Source organism: Helicoverpa zea, chromosome 8 (assembly GCF_022581195.2).
Source record: "Helicoverpa zea isolate HzStark_Cry1AcR chromosome 8, ilHelZeax1.1, whole genome shotgun sequence".
Lineage (NCBI taxonomy): Eukaryota > Metazoa > Arthropoda > Insecta > Lepidoptera > Noctuidae > Helicoverpa > Helicoverpa zea.
Genome location: NC_061459.1, coordinates 13,551,247 through 13,575,463, shown reverse-complemented (window position 1 = coordinate 13,575,463; position 24,217 = coordinate 13,551,247). Strand labels below are relative to the sequence as shown.

General features: G+C 41.5%; 2 protein-coding genes and 1 long non-coding RNA gene across 8 annotated transcripts in view; 2 read left to right on the top strand and 1 right to left on the bottom strand.

Annotated features, from left to right (window-relative positions):
• The window catches only part of LOC124632203 (MOB kinase activator-like 2), a 44,619-nt gene extending 37,060 nt beyond the window's left edge, over positions 1-7,559 (top strand). For 4 of the 5 annotated variants that reach the window (XM_047166930.1, XM_047166933.1, XM_047166931.1 and 1 more), the window contains exon 5: positions 7,196-7,559. In XM_047166930.1, coding sequence (XP_047022886.1) covers positions 7,196-7,312 — 117 coding nt within the window. In that variant the 3' untranslated portion in view covers positions 7,313-7,559. Of the gene's footprint in view, positions 1-904; positions 933-2,667; positions 2,822-7,195 lie in introns of those variants that run through there. The other variant, XR_006984597.1, reaches the window with a different exon arrangement.
• A 5,739-nt stretch (positions 7,560-13,298) lies between these two features.
• LOC124632407 lies at positions 13,299-14,749 on the bottom strand. Its single transcript, XR_006984620.1, has 2 exons — positions 13,771-14,749; positions 13,299-13,533 (listed from the first exon to the last, which is right to left on the bottom strand). It is a non-coding gene; the product is annotated as an uncharacterized LOC124632407 (long non-coding RNA).
• A 2,665-nt stretch (positions 14,750-17,414) lies between these two features.
• LOC124632663 (palmitoyltransferase Hip14) lies at positions 17,415-24,131 on the top strand. Of its 2 annotated transcripts, none has more exons than XM_047167592.1 (6): positions 17,415-17,845; positions 17,944-18,633; positions 18,988-19,155; positions 20,200-20,400; positions 21,177-21,501; positions 21,564-24,131. In XM_047167592.1, exons 2-6 carry the CDS (start codon positions 17,947-17,949, stop codon positions 22,091-22,093), a joined length of 1,911 nt encoding a protein of 636 aa, XP_047023548.1. In that variant the 5' UTR covers positions 17,415-17,845; positions 17,944-17,946; the 3' UTR covers positions 22,094-24,131. The 2 variants fall into 2 exon arrangements, with proteins under 2 accessions (XP_047023548.1, XP_047023549.1); XM_047167593.1 differs by having other exon boundaries at positions 17,627-18,633; positions 21,564-21,799; positions 21,869-24,131.
• Positions 24,132-24,217: the final 86 nt, after the last annotated feature.

Below are 24,217 nucleotides of genomic sequence, written 5' to 3'. Positions count from 1 at the left end.
GGCTTACATCAGGGGTCGGCCCTCAGCCCGTATCTCTTCCTGCTTGTAATGGACGCGCTTACGGCAGATATACGGGAGGAGGCACCCTGGTGTATGCTTTTCGCCGATGACATTGTTCTGGTGGGGGAGAGTGGGCCAGAGGTCCAGAGTAGACTGGAGGCATGGCGGCTGAGACTGGAGACAGTGGGTTTAAAGGTGAGCAGGAGTAAAACCGAATACCTGCATTGTGATTTTGGCGGTATTTCGGGACCCATGACCATAACCCTAGCCGGCATGCCCCTACCAGTTTGCTCCGACTTCCGGTACCTTGGTTCACTCGTCCAAAGTGACGGTGAGGTGAACAGGGACGTTACGCATCGGATCAATACTGGATGGATGAAGTGGCGACAGGTAACTAGCGCTATTTGTGACCCGCGGATGCCCCTCAAACTGAAGGGCAAAATTTACAAATCCGTCATTAGACCTGTCGTCCTGTATGGATCGGAGTGTTGGGCATTGAAAAAGAGGGACGAGAAGAGAGTGCATGTAACAGAAATGAGAATGCTGAGATGGATGTGTGGTGTTACAAGAATGGATAAAGTGAGGAATGATTACATTAGAGGAAGTCTGAAAGTAGCGCCAGTTACAGAAAAGATGAGAAGTAGAAGATTGTCGTGGTATGGACATGTAATGAGGAGGGATGATACGCATGCAACAAAGTGTGTGCTAAGTATGAATGTAGATGGATGGAGAGGAAGAGGAAGACCTAAGAAAAGATGGATGGATTGCCTGAAAGATGATATGAATAGGAAGGGAGTGAGTGTCAGTATGACGAGTGACAGGGGAAAATGGAAGAAAATGACATATTGCGCCGACCCCAAGTAATATTTGGGAACAGGGCAGGAGAAAGAAAGAATCTCACAAAATTGAATTTAGTAAAAAATATCTGTAAAGGACAATGCCAGGGTCTGGGCTCAAAGTTTGCCCAGCAGTGGGAGTAGTTCCAGCTGGTTCCATAGTGCACTCTGAACACGAAATCCAAATATTTTTGAAATCGGTCCCAGAGGTCCCGAGAAAAACCGGTTCTAATGTTAAACTTGAACAGTCACTTTATAAAGCCCAAGCCATTTGCCCAGTAGTGGATATTGTTAAAATAGGTTCCTTACTTCACTCTTAACGCGGAATCCAAATGTTTTTGAAATCGGTCCCAGAGGTCCCGAGAAAAACCGGTTCAAATGTTCTCCATAGATAGTCTCTTAACAAAGCCTAAGCCTTTTGCCCAGTAGTGAAAGTGGTCGAAATAGGTTCTTTACTACACTGTTAACACGAAATCCAAATATTTTGGAAATCGGTCCCAGAGGTCCCGAGAAAAACCGGTTCTAATGTTAAACTTGATCAGTCAATTTATAAAGCCCAAGCCGTTTGCCCAGTAGTGGGAATGGTTAGAATAGGTTCTTTACTTCACTGTTAATACGAAATCAAAATATTTTAGAAATCGGTCTCAGAGGTCCCGAGAAAAACCGGTTCTAATGTTAAACTTGAACAGTCAATTTATAAAGCCCAAGCCATTTGCCCAGTAGTGGGAATGGTTAGAATAGGTTCTTTACTTCACTGTTAATACGAAATCAAAATATTTTAGAAATCGGTCCCAGAGGTCCCGAGAAAAACCGGTTCTAATGTTAAACTTGAACAGTCACTTTATAAAGCCCAAGCCATTTGCCCAGTAGTGGGAATGGTTAGAATAGGTTCTTTACTTCACTGTTAATACGAAATCCAAATATTTTAGAAATCGATCCCAGAGGTCCCGAGAAAAAACCGGTTCTAATGTTAGCCAGCCATTGTTAGCAAGCCGTTTTAAGCATCAACAAACCTTACAACCTCTTTTCTTGAAATAACATTCAGGTAGTTAGTGGTTTCACTGTTAACAGGATAAAAAAACAGAAATAGACGTTTAAAGGTAATTGTTGTTTCTCTTGCTTTTCATTCTCTATCTACCACAATCAGTCCTAAATTCGTGTAGCGTCATGCAATTAATATTCGTAATGGCAATGGAAAAATCTTATCAAGACGAATAAAATAAGCTCGAACACGAGGTAGTAAATAGATACCGTTGAGGAGTTCCCTCGTCTCACTGTCGTCTCCATCGTCAGGTCCTCCACAGTTTTGTGGTGTCGAAAATATATACCCGAATGACAAGTTTTTATTCAATGTGTGCTTACAATTTCCGACAGTTCCCTATTGTTTTAATGTTTCTATCACCAGACCCTGGACCCAATAACAAAGGAACCATTTGGAAAGTAAATCCTTTCAAACAATAAAATGATTGTTTAAATCGGTTGGTAAACGACGGAGTTATGCACGTACAAACGTAAAAAGAAAACAAACGAACTGAAAAACTCCTCCATTTTTTGAAGTCGGTAAAAAAAAATCTCGTTCAACACCTCGTATTTGTCGATTAATATTATAATGCATTTCAATTAAGGTAATAAAAGTGGAATAGTTAAGAGTTTGTAAGCATATTTTTCGTAATATTGAATAAGAGTCAAACCAGTTTTTCTCAGGACTCCTGGGATAGATTTCGAAATATTTCGGTCTGGGACCTATTATAAGCCTATGGAACATAATACACTATGCAGCTACTGTGGGCAACTCTTGAGCCCAACTTCCATACAAAGAATAGCATTGTCCTTTTACACAAATAACTCACTATTCACGTTGCGAACAAGTTGGTAACATTTTTTAATAAAAAATAATATTGAAACGATACAAGGAAATAAAGAGACATTTGCAGGGTTGCCATTTTATAATATTCGGGAAAAATAAAGATTTGTTGCAAAACTTTGATTTGACATTTACACATATTTTTACTTTACTTATTCGTCCTTTTTTATAGAAGTCCCAATGCATGCATTTATGTTAATACATTAACCTCCCCACTCAGAGACATCTACTACAGCCTTACTTATAAACGTGAATTAAATATAAGTAATACTTAAGGGCTGTTTAAGAAAATTCTTACTTATAAACGTTGCTTAAGCATGTCTTAACTAACATTTAATCACTACTTAAGACTTTAAGTAGTGATTAGTTAAAATGTTGCTTAGAAGGTGATAAGAGATTTTATAAGTAAGGGGGTTAATGATTACTTAAACCATTCCTTACTGAGGCCTCATTTACGGAGACGCGGGGCGTCGCGCGTTGCGTTGAGCGGCGCGGCCCGCACTGAATTCAAATATATGGCGTTGTATGAGTGCGTTTAAGGAGAAGCGATTTTAGACGCGTTTGTTTGAGTTAGGGCGTTTTTTGCGGCCGAACCCGCGGATGGCACCGACGCTTCCCACGCGGCGTTTACCGCGGCGGCGCACGCAGCGGCAATTCTCGATGAAGCTATGGCCCGCCGCGTGCTTCGCTACACGCTAGAGGACACGCCGCGGGTGCCGCGGCGGGCACCGCCACGCTTCCCGTCTCGCTTCTCTATGAACATGGTCGTATATTGCTATAAGTTTGTGTTTACGCATGCGATGATGCGTGCCGCTTCACGCGCCGCCCCACCGTAAACAGAAAAAACGTCCGACGCGCCGCGAGACGCCACGCCACACGCGACGCTAGACGCCCCGCGTCTCCGTAAATGAGGCCTGAAGGATTTGTATGACATTCCGTCACTAAGGAGTGACTTAAGTAATCATTAACAGCCTTACTTATAAACGTGAATTAAATAATAAGTAATTCTTAAGGGGTGTTTAAGAAAAAATCTTACTTATAATCGTTGAAAATGTTTTATCACTACTTAAGGTTTTAAGTAGTATTTAGTTAAAACAATGGGGTCATTCGTCATCTCGACACACTTAACTCACCACGAATATGTTCAGTTGGTGAAACTCGAAATTTTAACATTTATCATGTCGTCAACTCGACACGTTAAGTTTTTGATGCGTGTCCAGTTATACTTCGGCCGTTCAGAGAATGCGTTCCTGACACCTATCAGTTAGTCACGACTAGTGATGGGCACAACATAACACTGAGTTCGTTACCGTTCCTTCAAAATGAACCGCCGCATTATTTTAAGATTATTTTCGTTTTAAATTGGCGGAATCATTTGTTTTATATTTTAGTTATTTAAGTGGAAACCAAAAAAAGGTAATATTCATATAATAAAATTGTTTTATTTATTCTTTGTTACAAGTACATTGAATTGAATGTGCGAACAGAATATTAATCAGACTCCGATTTGCTTGAGGAGGTGGTGTCTTCATCATCATCTTCGCCTACATGTATAATTATATTATTATCAATAACAGAATCAATCCTGATATCTCGGTCTAACAAAAGCCGGGTAATCAAATAAAAACAGATCGAAAACACTTGAAAAACGTGGTCTATGCGCACGAAACGACAACGGACGACTGTTTTAGCGTCACAAAATGGCGGCCCATAACGCCATTTGGGGTTACCATTTTTAATCTAAGTATAAAAATGCGGTTTGGTCATAGTTTTATTTTTATATTTCATAAACGTTATAATTAAGTCTTATAGTCCATTATTTTCCAATTCTTAAAAAGAAAATCAAAACGTATTATTTTATATTATAACTGTATAAGAACAGATTACGATACTTGCCTGTTATTTTTAGCACAGCACTACAAAATATAAACCGCTGACATAACCTTGTAATAGCGCAGTATAGATTTAGAAAAATATTGTTTACCAAGTTATTTGACACTCAGTTTGGCACAAAATTATAACATTCATTGATTATTGATATAATAATGTTGTTTTAATGCTCCTTAATTGTTAAAACGGTAAACAACCAGCAAAAATATTTTTATCGTAACTGCAACGCCATTGCAAAGTTACGTCGTCAGTTCAATCGCGACGTGTCAGGAACGCATTCTCTGAATGGCCGAACTATAGTGAAACTTAAATTATACACTTTTATGTTTTCACCAACTCGACACGTTTTAGAATTTAACCCGATTTCAAGCAAAAGTACAGTCAACTACATTCATTTTCTGTGTCACAAACATCATTGGGGCCACTGAACGTCCGCTTAGCAAACGCCTGAAACGAGAACATTGATTCCCAAACTACTTACTACAAGTATTAGGAAATCATAGGTGCATTGAGGCCAGTTGCATTAGCAACTTTTAATAATGCTCTACAATAAAATAACGGAATTAAAATCGAATCATTGTTTGTCAGAAGTACTAGGGTAGTAGTTAAAAGGAGGCCAAAGACCCACCGTATTTTTTTAATTCAGTCATGTCAGATTCATGAAATGAAATGAAATGAAATTCTGTTTACGGTGGGGCGGCGCGTGAAGCGGCACGCATCATCGCATGCGTAAACACAAACTTATAGCAATATACGACCATGTTCATAGAGAAGCGAGACGGGAAGCGTGGCGGTGCCCGCCGCGGCACCCGCGGCGTGTCCTCTAGCGTGTAGCGAAGCACGCGGCGGGCCATAGCTTCATCGAGAATTGCCGCTGCGTGCGCCGCCGCGGTAAACGCCGCGTGGGAAGCGTCGGTGCCATCCGCGGGCTCGGCCGCAAAAAACGCCCTAATTCAAACAAACGCGTCTAAAATCGCTTCTCCTTAAACGCACTCATACAACGCCATATATTTGAATTCAGTGCGGGCCGCGCCGCTCAACGCAACGCGCGACGCCCCGCGTCTCCGTAAATGAGGCCTCAGTAAGGAATGGTTTAAGTAATCATTAACCCCCTTACTTATAAAATCTCTTATCACCTTCTAAGCAATATTTTAACTAATCACTACTTAAAGTCTTAAGTAGTGATTAAATGTTAGTTAAGACATGCTTAAGCAACGTTTATAAGTAAGAATTTTCTTAAACAGCCCTTAAGTATTACTTATATTTAATTCACGTTTATAAGTAAGGCTGTAGTAGATGTCTCTGAGTGGGGAGGTTAATGTATTAACATAAATGCATGCATTGGGACTTCTATAAAAAAGGACGAATAAGTAAAGTAGAAATACGTGTAAATGTCAAATCAAAGTTTTGCAACAAATCTTTATTTTTCCCGAATATTATAAAATGGCAACCCTGCAAATGTCTCTTTATTTCCTTGTATCGTTTCAATATTATTTTTTATTAAAAAATGTTACCAACTTGTTCGCAACGTGAATAGTGAGTTATTTGTGTAAAATTTACAGATAGATTGATTAGGTAAACAAAATACAATTATACTGTGTTTTTTTTTTTTCACTCCAAGCATTTGTTAAGTTTTTTCCTACAAATTATCGATGTTTTGTTTATCGATGTGTCCCATTTTTTCGATAACAGCTTGGCGACGTAACTTTTGCAGCACGTACCATGTACATTTGCATTTAGGTTTTTTTTCATGATTTCCGAACATTACGTAATAATTTCTTAATATTCATTTTTATAATTTAAAAACCGGCCAAGTGCGAGTCGGACTCGTGCACGAAGGGTTCCGTAAATTACAGTTAAATCAACCTATCTCAAAAACTATAAGAGATACTTTGATCAAACCAAAAATCGTTGAAAGAGTTAATTAGCATGCATCACCTCTATTTTTTTTAGAATTTTATACCCCGTAGTTATAAAAATAGAGGGGGGGGACATACTTTTTACGACTTTGAGAGCTGATATCTCAAAAACCGTTCACTTTAAGAAAAATGTTTTTTAGAAAACTTTATATCATTTTAAAAGACCTTTCCATTGATACCCCACACGGGTATGTACATCGAAAAAAAAAATTTCATCCCTCAGTTACATGTATGGGGGGCCCCACCCCCAATTCTTTTTTTTACTATTTAGTGTCATATTTTTGTAGCGGTTCATACAACACATATTCCCATCAAATTTCATCACTGTAGTACTTATAGTTTCCGAGTAAATCGGCTGTGACAGACGGACAGACGGACAGACGCACATGACGAAACTATAAGGGTTCCGTTTTTGCCATTTTGGCTACGGAACCCTAAAAATGTACACAATTATGATTTTTTCGAATTTTTAATGGGCCTGTAAAGGATTTGTTGTGACAGGTCGTTACTACAATGTTAAGCGCTGACGAACTGTCATAGGGATCATCATTCGCCGCGCGTAGTATAATATATTATTTATGTTGCATACTAATATTAACATTCTATGTTACTTGTGGGCACTCAGGTCCTGAATCACTATAGCAGATCAGCATCCTCCTTTTAAAAGTAGATACAACTCGGTGCAGGTGCTGCGCGACCTGGAGGTGGCGCTGCGGCTGTCGGAGCCGGCGCCGGGCGAGGCGGACGACGCGTCGCCGCGCCGCCGCGACCCCGTCGTCACGCAGCCGCTCGCCACCGCGTGAGCGCCGCGCCGCCCCGCCCGGCCCCCGCCCGGCCCCCGCCCGGCCCCCGCCCGCCCCGCGTCCGCCGCCCAGCGCCTCGAGGCCCTGAGCGCAATCGTTTCGCGAGTTGAAGATTGTTAATTCTATTGTAAATATTTCGATCTGTTAAGTAGTTTTAGGTGATTACGATTAGTTTTACTTATAATTTGTGATCGCTTTGGTTGTAAATAAAAGTGATATTTGTTTAACTAATAAATTGAAAGCTTTATGACAGCATTTTTTAATTTAGTCCTAAACCCTTTCCATCACCAGATTGGCAAAAATTATTCGTTTTTGAAAACGGTTTGATGTTTTAGTTTACCTACTAGCACAGATTACTTATTAGCTACTACTAGGTCCATCGCACACCGGTGGAAGCGCGGCGGAGCGCATTTAAAGAAAACAATTTAATATAAACCTTAACTACATCGACATACGGTTAACAAAAGAATTCCTTAGCAAGGGCGTGACCACTCTGACCACGGCCCAAGAGTTTCAACCCCAAACGGTTCAAACATGTAATTCCCGTTAAGGCTTATACTATATTTGCGCCGTTTGAAGTGCCCAGGGGCCCGATTCTCCTAATTTTACTTAAGCGACATACGATTCACATTTGACTGAGATCCAATCACGACTCAATTACGATTGAAGCGTATGTGGCATTCCTCTATTTTTTCTTTGAAATAAACGTTTTTATCCTTTTCTGTCATTTAATAATGAATCATTTTGTCTGCAAATGTAATATGACTGTAGAGCAAACTACCGTATAGTAGACCAAAATCACCAAAATAGCAGACCAATCGCAAACCCGTCGAATTTCGTTGGAATACGATTGGTCTTATATTAGTAGCAGAAAGCCCGATTATGGTTAAAACTGCTATTGCGATCATATTGCGATTCGATTTCTATTCAATTTTGACATTATTTAACTTAGGAGGTTGGTAGACGCAGGTAGGCAGCGAGTCGGAAAGTGGTGTGATCAAACATGGTGCCTATGTTTGACGACGGAAATGCGTGAAGCCAAAGGGTGAGTATAGACTACAACATTTACTTGTAACAGAAAGACGAGCCGCTCTATGAGATGTTCTAGTGTATCATCTATTTACGAACAAAACATCGAGCACGCTCGCCTGTTTGTTACAAACCAACGAGCATATTGGTGTAACATTTTGTCGAGCGCATTGTGTTGGTGTAACATTTCGTCGAGCCAAGTGCGGGCGATGCGCGGTTGCGCGGGGTGACGCGGATGGAGAGGGACGAAAGACTCGCTCGCTGGTGTGCGTTCGCGCAGCGGAATGTTGTTGAATTTAAAAATTTAAATTATGCAGATAATTAGTGTAAGACGTTCTATAATTGTGTATGGTAAATAAAAATTTGTGTATGCAGCCATTGTGGAGAAATTCACCAAAAACTGATTCCGCTGGGCGAACGTTGTCCTGGCGGAACTTTTTTTAATCCATAGACTTTAGAAGAAAAGAGATGTGTCCAAAAATGGTGTGTATTTGTGTATAATTATTTATGTATGAATGAAATCAGTGCATGCATAAACTTCGGAGAAATTCAAGTTTCCACTACGCGAACGTTTGGTCATTAGCTAGTTTTCATATAAAGCGCTTACATAGAGAGCTGTAGATTTTTACATACGTTGTTTTGAATTTGTTTATATTTGTTTAAAAAACAGATTTAGAAAAAGTCGTAGGGTTTAAAAGATAAAAATATAAACGTAAAATACACTTATTAGGTCTTAGTTCTTAAAGTATGCAGTTTGGGGTCTAGATTTTCACGTTTACACAAACCTTGTAAGTGTCTGCAACATGTTGCCAAGTATCAATGATGTTCCGTTAGTAATTAAAAAGTTATAGGATAATTTACCATGAATAGATCACTGTTCTAAGCAGTCGAATATCACGACGTTCAAAAGGAATTGCATGGTAAAATGTATGCCAATAATTTGTTTAATCATTTAACTATTCACTTGCAAAATTTCATGTCATTAAATTCAGTAATTAAAGAAAAACAATTATAATACTGACGAAGCATCGAAAACCTACATAATCCGACCAAGTTCGGATAGCTATAAAAAGCGGCCGTATCAATGAGACTTTTCCGTATAACTCTGTAGAGCGGCTCATCCCGCTATCTCTGGGAGGATGGGTGGCGTCTAGCTTATGTAGCGCCCGGGTGCAATCATTATCCAAGCGCCCCCTATGTATTGGGCATTAATCCGAAAGTTTATTTGGAACCTGAATAAACGTCCAAATCATTATTTGCGCTAAGATTTGCTTGATTACAAGGTAAACTCAGGCCCGCCATAAGCGGGCGTGCAAGGCGCGCACCGCACGCGGGCGGCGCGTCCTAGGGGGCGGCAAATCGAACGACTTAACACGTAATATTTAAAAAATACAATATATTTTTACCAATGATTTGATTTCAATATTTCCGAACACAGCAATAGCGCTAAGAATGCATACACTGCCGGTTTCAGTTACATCTGTTGAAAGATAATTTTCAAAATTAATTAAAATTAATAAATACGATTTAAGGACAACCATTAGCGTAGCGTGGGCGGGCAGTCGGGCAAATGCCCCGGGCGGCACTATTTAGGGGGCGGCAAAATTAAACCATACGGCAAAATTAAACCATAGTTACGTAATGAAAATATTTTTACTAAAAACTAGCTTCTGCCCGCGACTTCGTACGCGGATCCTGTCCCTTATGCCAGCGACTATGGGGTCAGCAAAATCAAAGATCTGAATAGTCGCAATAGACGTGACCATAGGGATAAAAGTAGTGATTCTAATTAGTCCGCATTTAAGTTGTGTGTGGCAAAAATATTACACGTATTATAACGTAAAAAAACATTGAATAGATGACAAAGTCGTGGTGACTTAGTGGAATTCGTGGTTTAGTGGGTAGAGAACCTCTCAAGAAAATCTCTCAAGTATGAGCGTGCGTCTTTGATTCCAGGTCTGGCAAGTGCCTGCCAATGCAACTTTTCTAAGTTCGTATGTACTTTCTACGTATATTTTGGATACCAATGACCGTTATTTGGAGGGGATGTTAAACTGTAGGTTCCGACTGTCATTGAACATTCTTGGCAGTCGTTATGGGTAGTCAGAAGCCAGTAAGTCTTACCAAGGGGTGTTAGGTTGAGCGGGTAACCGGGTTGTGGAGGTCAGATAGGCAGTCGCTCCTTGTAAAACACTGGTACTCAGTTGCATCGTGACTGGAAGTCGATCCTAACATAATTGGGACAAAGGCTCTTGAGATAATAACGACAATAATAATGAGATATAGGCACCGCAGGACATCTGAGGCTGATGACGGGGAGTAGCGACCCCGCGGGGCTATATATACTGAGTTCTCCAGGGAGTGTATACTGTCCCCCATCTCCGGCCGGTCGGAGTGACCCATGACGGTGGAAGGTCTCACGCCTCTGGCTTGGCTTGGTCGTCCAGAGTAGAGTCGCTAGAGCAGGATTAGTAGCCTTGCTGAGGGTAGGTGCCTCATGGTAAGCACAGGGAGCGCGTAATCTGCGTTTAAAGTCCGCCGAGGTATCCTCACCCTTCAGCCGCTCATGTCCCTGTTGCCCTCTTGTTGCTATTCAGTGACTGGTTCTCGGGGGCCCAGTAAGTGAGGCGGCGAGTCTCCACCTGCCGTTTTTACATGTACCTAATACATTGTCATCCACTAACATCCCATCACAATAGCCCAAGTAGTTTTCCTCCATAGTTAGCAATAGATTAGCACAGAACCGGGGATTGTCTTTTTTTTAACGACGTCCACCGGGGATTGTCCTTGGGTTCATTTCTATAGTGTATAAAGGGATAATCGTCGGTTTTGTGTCACCATTTCATTTAAGTTCTCTCAAAAGGGCTTCAGCGTGTTGGCTTCGGCCCCACGTTTGCCTAAAAAATTCGGAACTCTGTAGTCCGGAGGTCTGGAAGAGACATACAAAATAATAATGAGATATAACACAACAAAGTCGGAGAGTGGGGGTTCGTGACGCCACGTCTAGGTATGTAAAATTTGTACTAAGCAGTGACTTAACACGAAATTCAAGCGTTGTTGTATCTTCGTTATTATTTGTTTGTGAGAGAGAGAAAAGAAAAATACGTGTCCATTATTTTAGGGTTATCTAAAAGACGGACTAATTACTTTTTTTGATTCACCATACCTATTTCATAACATTCATTTCTGTACATTTCAAGTGTAGTATTGCTCTTGAAGTTCCACATCAGGTGTTCCAGATCTTCGATGATTATACGTCAATAGAGAGTGCTTATCAGATTGAACCACTTTTGCTAAAACGTCATATCTTCATATGCTTCATATAGTCTAGCAGGACTCCTGGAGTTCCACATCAGGTGTTTTACATCTTCAATTTTTATAAGTCAACAGAGAGTGCTTATCAGATTGAACAACTTTTGTTAAAACGTTATACCTCTTTATGCTATAGTCTTACTGGGCCCCTGGAGTTCCACATCAGGTGTTTTAGATCTTCAATTTGTATAAGTCAATAGAAAGTGCTTATCAAATTGAACAACTTTTGCTAAAACGGCATACCTGTATATGGTACAGAGAAGCTGGGCTCTTGGGGTTCCACATCAGGTATTCCAGATCTTAAAATTTATTATCTCAGCTGAAAATGCTCATCAAATGAAACAATTTTTGCCACGGCACCATATTTGAATCTCTTATAGTTTTATTGGTCTGTTGGAGTTCTGCATCAGGTCTTCAAGTTTCGAAGATAAATTATAGCCTATATGTTGACCAGGCCTAATACTGATATAACAAAGCAAAAATCATTGAAATCCGTTCAGTAGTTCGGAAGATTAGCGTGTACAAACAAACAGACATACAGACATACAGACATACAGACATACAGACATACAGACATACAGACAGTTTTTTTTTTTGGATTTGTCCTCCATTACTGTTCCTAAACCCCACCCAATTATTATTTTTTTTATATATTCAATGTACAGACACAGTTTTTTTACAGATTTATTATATGTATAGAAGATGAGTAGATTAGCAATAAAATTTCAGAAAAAGCCGCCCTCGCTTTGGTCGTCTCCTATCAATTTTGACGAGTTCACCCTTTGCATCCCCAAAAAAATTCGCGCTCGCTGCGCTCGCGGCTCCATGTCAGATATCAATTTATCTTTGTTTAATTGTTGAGGCATTCAATTCCGAAAAATCATTTTTCGCGCACGTCCGTTATAGCTTTTTGTTCACTTTGGCTTTTTATGATATACTTGTTTACTTCATGAAACTCTAAGGAAAAAGTCGCGCTCGCTTCGCTCGCGGCTTCATAGGGTAAGGATGCCAATTATGAGATACCATTTCTATTTTTGACTATAAAAACAATACTGTTACATTTGAAGCATTCTGAGATATAATTTTAGGTAGCAAATTTAATGTACTTTAAATGTGTCATAGCTATTTAGGGCTAAATACAATATTTTTCTGACTATACTGTAAAAAGTGAAAAATATCAGAAAACAAACCCAAGGCAACTGGTCTCCTATTATGAGATATTAGGGGTTTCTAATATAAGATAGTATCTTATATTAGGTTTCTTAAAATTTTAGGGGGTAAACAAACAAAATGAACAATATTAATGTAATAGTCACATTTTTATTGTTACTTATTAATTAAATATTATAAACAAACATCAGTCTTAATATTTTGGTACTTTAAACATGAAACTATAGACAAGTATCAGTCTTTAAAACAAACAAACAATTCGAGCTTTACTCACTAATCATGATCATTTTTAATACAAATATCAAAAGAAAAGTTATAAAAGTAATAAAAAAAATCAAAGTCTAAAATGTTGTAAATATTATCATGTCTTACATATCTGAGCATAAAGAACACAAAAAATTATCCGATGCTACTTCTCCACATTCCTCATGAGCCCATTTAAAACAACCTTGACACTTAGCCCATTTTTCTCCTCTTGTATCTTGTGAAAAGTTTCCGCTGCAGTAGGGACATTCAACATCATACTCATCCCCACTGCTATCCGCGAGCTCAGACATGTCATCGTCTTCGGAACTGAAACTAACTTCTGCAACTCTTTTCTTTTTCAAATCTTTTTTAGCTCTTAAGTAACCCATTTCGTTTCTTCGAACTGCATTCACAGTTTGTATCATGGCATTATGGTCCCATGTCTTCCTTTTGATGGGAGGCATCTAAAACAATACTTATAATAATTGCTCTTTTTGAGTACCACAATATGAGATATCTCATTTTAGGAACCCCAGCATATCTCATATTAGGAAAGCAACAATTTTACAAAGTGGATGCCTTTTTTTTGTTTCAAAAAGAAAACACAATGAAATTGCATTTACATCTTAAAATGGATCATATAAGTTACAAACCAAATATATATTAAGAGCTTTTAACGTAATAGTAAAGTTGTTACATACCTTGTAAACATTTGACGAAAAATATTTTGTTTTACGAAAATGTAATAACTACACGCACACGTACTTCTATCGCCGGTGGCCGGCACGCACCAGAGAGTATATCGAGGGTTAAGAACTAGAGTAGCGTAAGGCCAAAATGACAACTTCTCAGGAGAGCCCGAAAACAACTCAAATTTACCTACTGTTATCTTATAGCCCTTTTTGTGGGGTAAATCTATAGTAGTTAGATATCTGATTTTTACTAATAATAAAACTTTATTTATCGGCTACAGAATAATGTAACTTTTTGGTCAATCAAAATATGGTTTCATTTTAATAAAATTTATTTTTCAAAAACTGGTTGACATACGTCATTTTAGCTCTTCCATAAATTAGTGCCATAGTAGCGTATCCCACCCTTACGTTTTTTTGGCAGGAAGAAAAATTACGGAAGCTTACGAAACAAGGACAGTAACGGTACTTTACGTTTATTTGGCACGAAACAAACTAAGCTTACATAATCAAACTTTCTGCGCTATTAACGTATGGCAAGATACGTTATTTAAGCGATTACATTGAAGGCATATTTTGGTGTCTTATTCGCTCTGCAAATCGAGTTACGATCGTTGTGCTCGTAATTTTTTTGAGAAAATAATGTCAAGATTGTTGTAAGCAGAAACACTTCATTTTGGCAATAAACAAATATCTTTTTTTTATATACGTTATTGTTGTACTAAGCAATCAACACACTACATCGATCCAGTTTTCTGGCACATAAAAATATGGGGATTAAATAAACGCATGGTGAAAAAAATTTTTTTTTTGTATTTTTGCCCTTACGCTACTCTAGTTCTTAACCCACGATATAATCACTACGTTTTATACACTGGCACGCACTGGCAGACGTTTAGCGGTGTTGCTGTGATGATCGCGTGACACTAGCGCCAAATGACTGACGTGAATAGTTTGACTAATACCTTGCTATCTCATATTAAGCGCCTATCTCATAATAGGCATCTTTACCCTATACATTTGCACTTCATTTCTGTGCATATCTTACTTTTTGACTTTGCTTTGTTGATTTACAGTGGTTTTTATTTGTTTTGTGTCCTTAGACAAAAAAATTTTCGCGCTCGCTTCGCTCGCGCTTCCATTTGGAATGTGTCTCATACGTTGCCCTTTTCAACGGGAAACCCACCAAAAACCATAAATACCCCCCGTATAATATGTAGTCGTAGGGCGGCATAATCAGTTTTGCACGCGGGCGAACAAACAGCTAGCGGCGGGCCTGGGTAAACTTTTAAGGTGGAGAGGAAAAAAATAAAACCGACTTCCAAAAACACTAAAAAGCCAAAAAAAACTAACTTTAGGTGCATCGGCCTAGAAGTCGGTGTCTAATGGATGTCCTTGAGTTAATTTTGCCACCGACTTCTAGGCCGATGCACCCAAAGTTAGTTTTTTTGGATTTTTAGTGTTTTTGGAAGTCGGTTTTATTTTTAGGTTTTTGGTGACAAGAATAGTTGTCACTATCCGCATAACTGGAAAGTCTCATCAATACGAATAATACAAGCCCAAACACGAGGTACCTAGTTTACATATTCGGTATTCGAGTTCCCTCGACCTTCTCTGGTCTCCATCATCAGGTCAGCTCAAAACCTTCACTGTTGATAGTGCTATCAAGTTTTCACCCTATGTATTCATACAACTTTTGAAAGTTGCCCTCGATTTCTAAGGGTTTCCATCATCAGATCCTGACCTGATGATAATGGGTCATTGATCATATACGGTCGAATTGAGAACCTCCGCTTTTTGGGAAGTCGGTTAAAAAAGAACATTGACATATATTCTAGCGATAGACAAGAACATCCATATAAATAATTTACCCGCTTATGTCGTCTGTTGACATCTTGTTGACGTATTGTGAGATGTAGTCATTCTCATTGATGTTAATTCATCGTGTTAATTGCAGAAGTGACGTAATATTTTCGCTCGTATTTTGCCTACATTCTTCATTACTCAAAAAGTGTATATCTAAGTGAATTCAAAATCATGTAATATATCAAAAAGTTTATTTATATCTAAGTGAATGCAAAATCATGTAGTATATTACGATGTTTTTTTTTCTTAAGAGCAATCACAAATTTTCGCGAATTTAAACGCGCTGATATATCTTATACTTAGTATTTTTACAGTAGCGAAATACATACGAGGTCATATTATTTTTTCTTGAAAGTAAGAACATACCATGACAAAGTGAAGTCTGTTTTCATTGATATTTTACCTACTGCCAGTTTTATGGCACATCTGTTTCTGCACGATTTTCTTAATCCATAATTTTAAGATGGCGGGAAACAAATTAATTCATATTTGTAAAATTGAATTATAAATGAAAAGTATGATATACAAGCGTTGTAATAGCATGAACAGCGTGTAATTTTACTAACTTGACTCTCGAATAGTTTATATTAAGTTTATACCTTGATATGTATTTTCTATTTCGTCGGTGACGCAGGTGTCAAAATCGCTCTGGTTTGCCATTTTGGGCAATGCAATGTCTGCAGTGTATTTCAGTGTGGCAAGCTTTTTGTTCGGAACGTTCTATCTAGTACGTAGGTATGTAGTACATATATATCGATGAAAAAGAAAATTCCTCTAAAAAAAGTTCCTCAAGAAAGTGACAGATGGCGTTGTACCTACTACGTGAGTGAGCTTTTGCCATAGACATAATATAGAAAACAGGACTGCGCACTTTTATCCAAAAAACGAGCCGAGTGAAACAGTTAGTACGGAGGCCGTCTGTCCCTTTCTAATAGGGTGAGACTATGAAATTAAGCTATGTGAGACAAATCCGATTTTGCTAAGATTATTAAACACAGATTGGTATTGAAATTTTAACTTACGCAGTTTGTGACCTTAAAATACTAATATAGGCAATTATTAATATAGGCAATTATTAAACAATAATTAGCGGGAATAAGCAGTATAAAAGCAGGAAGATTCGAAGTGAAGACTGTTCTTTTTGTATTTTTGCTTCACATATAGACTGCTGAGCCGTTTATGTCGCCTTTCTTCATTTTTTGGGAAGCTATAACAATAGTACAACAGTTTTAAAATCCATCACCCATATTTTGACTCATTACAAGAATTCATGGGCACCCTAGTTGTTTGATTTACAAAAATGTTCTTATTAGCTAACCTGTGGAACGATATATTGCAACCACCATAGGATTCACTTTTACAAGTATAAACGCAACACTTTTTCACCATTTTAATAGTTTAAATTGGTTTAATACAAAAAATATAAACAAGAATGTTCAGGGTTACCGCTAGAAAATAAAAAAAAAGCAAAATAAAAATTTATGTTGTTTATGTTTTAAGAATAAATACGAATAAATTAATGCAATTGTTATTAATTTGTTGACTTACAATTGTTAAAATAAGATAAAAATATAAGTGATTCAATTGTTTTTTGGGAAGACAAAACTGTTGATCTTGTTGATTACATCTATGGCTTTTGCTAAGTTAAAAAAAAAAACATTGCACCGAGCCTTTTGAGCCGAGACCCAAGAAATTCAGATTTCTGGACAAGTTGCTGTCAAAATCTCTCGGGACATTCGGATAATAATCTGACTGACTTCTTTTCTCCTTTTATTCTATTTTTGTTCGCAAGTTTTACAAGTAGGTACGTTCCGTTATACGACCTGAAAAGAATATGACGTTGATAAGATTATGACGCTCCGTTTGTTCCTTGCAGTCACGTTATCACGTACCAAGATCAGCGCCATCTAGTCATCAGTTGGGAAAAGAATTAAAGAAAATAAAAAGAAAATCTTCCTTCTGGTTACCTGTGACAAATATGTTAACAGATAATGTATGCGTACAAATTATTTGTGTCTATCGTTAAAATATTATCTCAATAATGTATGTCGATGGTCTTGAGCAATTTTTTATCACTGACAGCGGATAAGAGGCAAGGGGAACGCAGTCTAATATAATCTGTGATCAACCAGAAAGAAATGTCAATACGCTGTCTGTTTAGCAAAGCATTGTATGATTGTAGTGATTGTAGTATTGTGATTAATCCATCATAAAAGTGGTAAAGTATTTAATTTGGTGTAGCCCTTGTTAGTGCTTTAGAACAGTTGTAATTATCTGGTGGCTACTATAATGTATATAACCGTTGGCGAGTTGTAGAGCATGTACGACAGTACATGCGGTGCCGCTGCTAGCGGGCAATGCGGCAAGTCGCAGCCCGACGGTGATGGCCCGCCACCTCGGGAGCCCCCGCCCGCGCCCCTGGAGCGAGACTACAGCGGGTTTGATATAGTGAAGGCTACGCAGTACGGCGCTTTCGCTCGCGTCAAGGAGCTCGTAGAGGCGGGATGGGACGTGAACCAGCCGGATCACGAGACTGTTACGCTGTTGCATTGGGCGGCGATAAACAACAGGCGCGAGATCATCCAGTACCTGTTGTCGAAGGGCGCCGCCGTGGATGCCGTCGGTGGCGAGTTGCAGTCGACGCCGCTACACTGGGCGACGCGGCAGGGCCACCTCGAGGCCACGGTGCTGCTGGTGCGCGCGGGCGCGGACCCGGGGCTGCGCGACGCGGAGGGCTGCGCCTGCCTGCACCTGGCGGCTCAGTTCGGCCACACGGCCGTGGTGGCGTACCTGGTGGCGCGCGGCGTGGCGGCCGACGCGCCCGACGCCGCCGGCATGACGCCGCTCATGTGGGCCTGCTGGAAGGTGTCGGCCGTGGACCCGGCGCGCCTGCTGCTCACGCTGGGCGCGTCGCCGCGACCCGCCGACCGCTCGCACGGGAACACTGCCCTGCACTGGGCCATTCTAGCCAGGAACACCACTGCCATATCTACTCTCATCCTCTATGTGAGTAGGCATATTCACAGCTCTAACCATACATAGTATTGCATTCTCAAATAAATGGTTTCTGAGCAAGCAGGTACCTCAGCAGTGCTGCCAGGTTCAGCATTTAGTTCAACACTATGCAACACATGGTGGTGGTAGCTGCTTGTCCCACCAACAGTTGTTTATGTACCTATTATTCTTTGTTTGGTCCTCTGATGCCTGTAAGCAAATCACTGGCACTTATATAGCAATATTTCAACAATATCTGATATCAGAAATGGTGTTACTCTGATTCAGCACCTTTTTAGCGTCTTGTTATTTGTGTGATGGTCATGGTGGTTTATCTGTAATAATAATGCAATGAAATATTACCAGGGCGATGCCAGCTTAGATGTGCCCAACCTGCGTGGAGTGACGCCTCTAGCAATGCTCCAAGCAAATGCCGACTCACTCTGGGTGGGCTCTAAAGTATCAGACAAAATAAAAGAGCATTCACTAGCCGCAAACAAAAAGAACATATTTAGGAGATTGACTTATGACAAGGTGAGATCCATGTTCAAATAATAATGCTTTGAATAATAAATCCTATAGAAATGTAATTCCCATTCCCATTCCAACCTCTAAAAATGTTGAGTAACTGATGCACACTATGTAACATGTAGTCATAGTGCATGATAAGTGTGGAAGCTGATAAAATATTAAATAAGGACAGCTTGTTTACAAGTTTCTTAATTTGTAATGAATTAAAATCCCTATTAATATTATAAATGCGAAAGTTACTCTGTCTGTCTGTCCGTCTGTTACGCTTTCATGTCTAAACCACTGAACTGATTTTAATAAAATTTGGTACAGAGATAGAGTTGGTAGTTACTATCCTGGACTTTTAAAGAATTCTCTTGGAAACGCAATGTAACCGAACTCTACGCGGGCGAGGCCGCGAGCGGAAGCTAGTAATTAATAAATCCTCATCATTGACCTTGCCTTTTCCCAACTATGTTGAGGTCAGCTTGAGGTCTACCTGGATGCGGCTAACGGAGGAACTGGTTTTGACATTTTTATTGATTAAGTCATCCATCCATGGTTCGGCCGTTCCAAGCATTGTTTAACCTTATGATCAATCAATCCGCGCGGCTTTGACTCAGCCATGAGCTCATGAATTAAGAAATAATAGAAAAATAAAAAAAATAAACAAATGGATGTCAACAAAAATATCAACACTACCTACTGTTTGTATGTAAGACAGCTCAGGCCCACAATAAGCAATCTCAAAAAGCATTCAAAGATTGCATTTCAAATTGATTCACTGAGGAAGCCAGATTTGATTTGAGCCAGATAGACGATGATTTGATTTACTTAATAATCCCTATACTTTATTATAATTCAATTTTTGGATTGCATTCATATTGCATAACGCATTTGTCGTGTCCATATGGCTTCTGTAGCACTTCACGACACACGAGGGCGATATTTGCAATATGATTATCGCAAAACTACCGCAATGAATAATAACGTACTGGTAGACAGGTCCTACTGTCGAGTGTAGGTGACGCTGTGACTGCTAAGCTAACGGACAGTTGCCGGTCGCAGAAGTTCCGGTGGTGGTGCGTGGTGGTGATGCCGTTCGTGGCGTTCTACCTGACGGGGCTGGTGCTGGAGATGGACGCGCTGTACCTGGTCAAGGCCTTCCTGCTGGTGTGCTTCTACGGCGCGCTGCACTTCCTCAGCAACCTGCTGTTCGACGACGACCTTAAGAACATATTCCCGCTCAGTGTCTACCTCGCGACAAAGGTCACCATTTTCTATAAACACTTGATATTTTATCCGTAGTATAATTCAAAGTCTTTTTCTGTCCTTATGTCCCTTTGTAATTTTGGATTTCGATGTTTTTAATAGATAGAGTGATTGAAGAGGAAGGTTTATATGTAATATAACATCCATTAAATATTAGGGAAATACTGTTATCCCGTGAATTCCCGTGTGAAGCCGGGGCGAGTCTCCTATAAGAAACAAAAGGATGACTGTCTCGAGAATAGGTATGATGACTGGGTACAAAAATAATGATTCTAATTAGTCCGCATTTTAGACTGGCTAAAAATATTAGACACTTATTTTTTATTTTAACAAAACATTAACCGTCTTACCACAAAAACTTTTTAACGTCAGTTTAAGACTTGTCTAAAAAAATGTCAAATTATGACGTTGACATGGTTCATTTTGCAGCCAAAATTTTATTAGACAAGCGTAAAACAGGGTTTAAAGTTTTTGTAGTAAGGCCCTAAATATTTCTTAAGATATAACGCAACAAAGATTGAGGCTCGTGACGTCACGTCTGTTTGAAATTTGTACTCAGACGTGACGTAACACAAAATTTTAACGTTATATCTTCGTTGTTTTTTGTTAGTGAGAGAAAATAAAAAATACGTGTCCATTATTTTATCTAAAAGACGGACTAATAACTTTTTTTCAGTCATCATGCCTTAGATTTGGACAATGTCAGGTGTCAACCCTGCACGTAGGACGCGGTGGCACTATAGAATAATGTATTAGATAAGTGTCGTGTGCAGGCGTGGTTCTACATCACGTGGGCGGTGTTCATCGCGGGCGTGGTGGGCGCGGGCGCCACGCTGCTGTTCGCGCTGTGCTCGGCGGCGCTGTGGGCCAGCTTCCTGCGCTCGTGGCGGTCCGACCCCGGCGTCATCAGCGCCTCGCGCCAGGACAAGCTGCGCACCATCATCGAGCTGTCGGAGTCGGCCCGCGGCGGCTTCGAGCCCGCGCGCTTCTGCTCCGCCTGCCTCGTGCGCCGCCCGCTGCGCTCCAAGCACTGCTCCGTGTGCAACCGCTGCGTGGCCAAGTTCGACCACCACTGCCCCTGGGTGGGCAACTGCATCGGTGAGTGGCGCCGCCCGCCGCGCCGCCGGCCCGCGCCCGCGCTCACCTCCGCCTGTCCGCAGGGGCCAACAACCACCGCTACTTCATCGCGTTCCTCGTGAGCCTGCTGGTGATGTGCGCGTGGATGCTGTGGGGCGGCGCGCAGTACTTCGTGTCGGAGTGCGGCGCCGACGACGCGGGCGCGGCCGCCGTGCTGCTGCAGTGGGCGCAGTGCAACGCTTGGCTGGCCTGGGTCATGCTCAACGCTTGCTTCCACTTGTTCTGGGTGTTCGTGCTGACGTGCTGCCAGCTGTACCTGGTGAGTGTGCGGGCCGGCTGCGGTGCGCTGCCGCCGGTCGCCTGCGCTGACGCGGCTCTGTGCCGGCAGGTGGTGTGCCTGGGCATGACGACCAACGAGCAGCTGAACCGCAGCCGCTACCGACACTTCGTGGCGCGAGGCGGCCGCTCGCCCTTCACGCGCGGCCCGCTGCACAACTGCGCCGACTTCTTCGGCTGCGGCGCCTGCGGGCTGCTGGCGCCGCGCTCGCGGGACTGGGCGGCCGCCGGGCTGGACGACGACGCCGCCGAGCCCATGCTGCAGCACTACGTGTGAGCCGCGAGCGCCGGCGCCGGCCAGCCCGTCTAGTGCCGCGCCGGCGCCTCCCGGCCCGTCTAGTGCCGCGCCGGCGCCTCCCGGCCCGTCTAGTGCCGCGCCGGCGCCTCCCGGCCCGTCTAGTGCCGCGCCGGCGCCTCCCGGCCCGTCTAGTGCCGCGCCGGCGCCTCCCGGCCCGTCTAGTGCCGCGCCGGCGCCTCCCGGCCCGTCTAGTGCCGCGCCGGCGCCTCCCGGCCCGTCTAGTGCCGGCCTGTCTTCGCCTCAAGCTCAAACTCCACTATAGTGCAATCGAGTAGAGCGGAGTCATTCGTTTTAGCACTATAATATGTCCCACGCAGCCCTAGAGCTGGTGGACATTTTAGAGTAGGTATTTGAATCAAGCTATACACAAAAGCACAGACCAGGCTAGAGAGGTGTTGATTTAATCAACTTATAAGTGCAAACAATAATGATAAAATAAATAGTGAAATGTCCCCCCCCCCCAGTCCGAACTGTAGTTAACTGCCTCCCTGTTCTAGTGGTGTCAAGCACGGCTGCTATGCACCAGGTCTCGGGTTTGATTCCTGGATCGGGCCGTAAACGCTTTATTATCACTATAATATTTCCTGCGTAACTGACTGATGTCAACCGATATGAGAACAGCCACCGTGGCCGAGATCGGCCCTGGATGCCGTGTGTAGGGCTGTCAAAGCCTTTATATACCTTCTCAAAAATGCCTACCAGCTCCAGCAAGAGCGCACTGCAAAGCTTGGCACTGACAGACATGTCTCCGTGCAGCTCCGCTCTAGTGGAGTCTGGGCCTCAGTATGATTTCTAATGTTATAGATATGATATACATATCTGTTAATTGACTTTTATGCTGACGAACAATTATTTTACCTGAGTGTATAATATTATTTTAGTACAATATCGTGTTGAGGTTCAGACAAAAGAGGTAAATTTAAGGTTATAAGAAACGAAGCTTCCTTCTTCTAAGATCGTCCAGTTTTTAACTCTATTTATTTGAATGTACATGCTACCAAATATGTCACTTGTACCATAATAATACTTATTTATATTATAATTATCATCAAACGGATTTTTTTGAATTAGCGAGTATCACATGGCTGCATAGTACACATATTTGATAAATAAAGACATTATGTCTTACGAACGATATTGTCTAGTGCAGACTCGCAGAGATACATCCAAACGCATAAGGCGTAGTGTCGCCGACTTCCGGCCGCGGGCCTGGTCACGCCAGTCGGCTGTCGGCCGCGGGCCTGGTCACGCCAGTCGGCTGCCGGCCGCGGGCCTGGTCACGCCAGTCGGCTGTCGGCCGCGGGCCTAGTCATGCCAGTCGGCTGTCGGCCGCGGGCCTGGTCACGCCAGTCGGCTGCCGGCCGCGGGCCTGGTCACGCCAGTCGGCTGTCGGCCGCGGGCCTAGTCACGCCAGTCGGCTGTCGGCCGCGGGCCTGGTCACGCCAGTCGGCTGTCGGCCGCGGGCCTGGTCACGCCAGTCGACTGTCGGATGCTCGCGGACGCACGTCGCCCGCCTCGGTCACTCATAGTTGCCATGTTTATTGTTGCAGTATTACATTGTGTTATTCTAGTAGAAGTATCATTCAGATTTATTGGATGAATATTGTAATTAATGGGATTTAATAATAAAAAATAATATAAGTGCGTGCTCTGTTAAACTTAACTGTATAAAGTCTGTTATAAATTATTATTACAAAACTATTCTACATAAAATAATGATCAAATTTAAGAGCTTACAATAATACCTATAATTCTTTCCTAAAGATCGCTAAGTAAAGGTTGCTGCTAGTGGAGGAAGCGCCGCTCGGTTCGCTCGGTTCGCTCGGGCTGCTCGGAGCACTCGGAGCGAGCGCAACATGTATGAGCACATACATCTGTGTGCTGCTGGTGGACGATTAGCGCGGGAAGGGATTTTCTTCACTCTTCTATTAGATGTTAATGTGTATAGAATGATACTATTGTATTATATTAAACGAAACCAAAATGCATTTAATGTCAATAAATATGTAATAAAGTTGTCAAATGTTTAATTTTTTAGGGTTGTCATAGCTACCCAAGAGCTAGAAGAATCGTCGTTCAGTTCCGTAAAAAAAAAGTATGTAG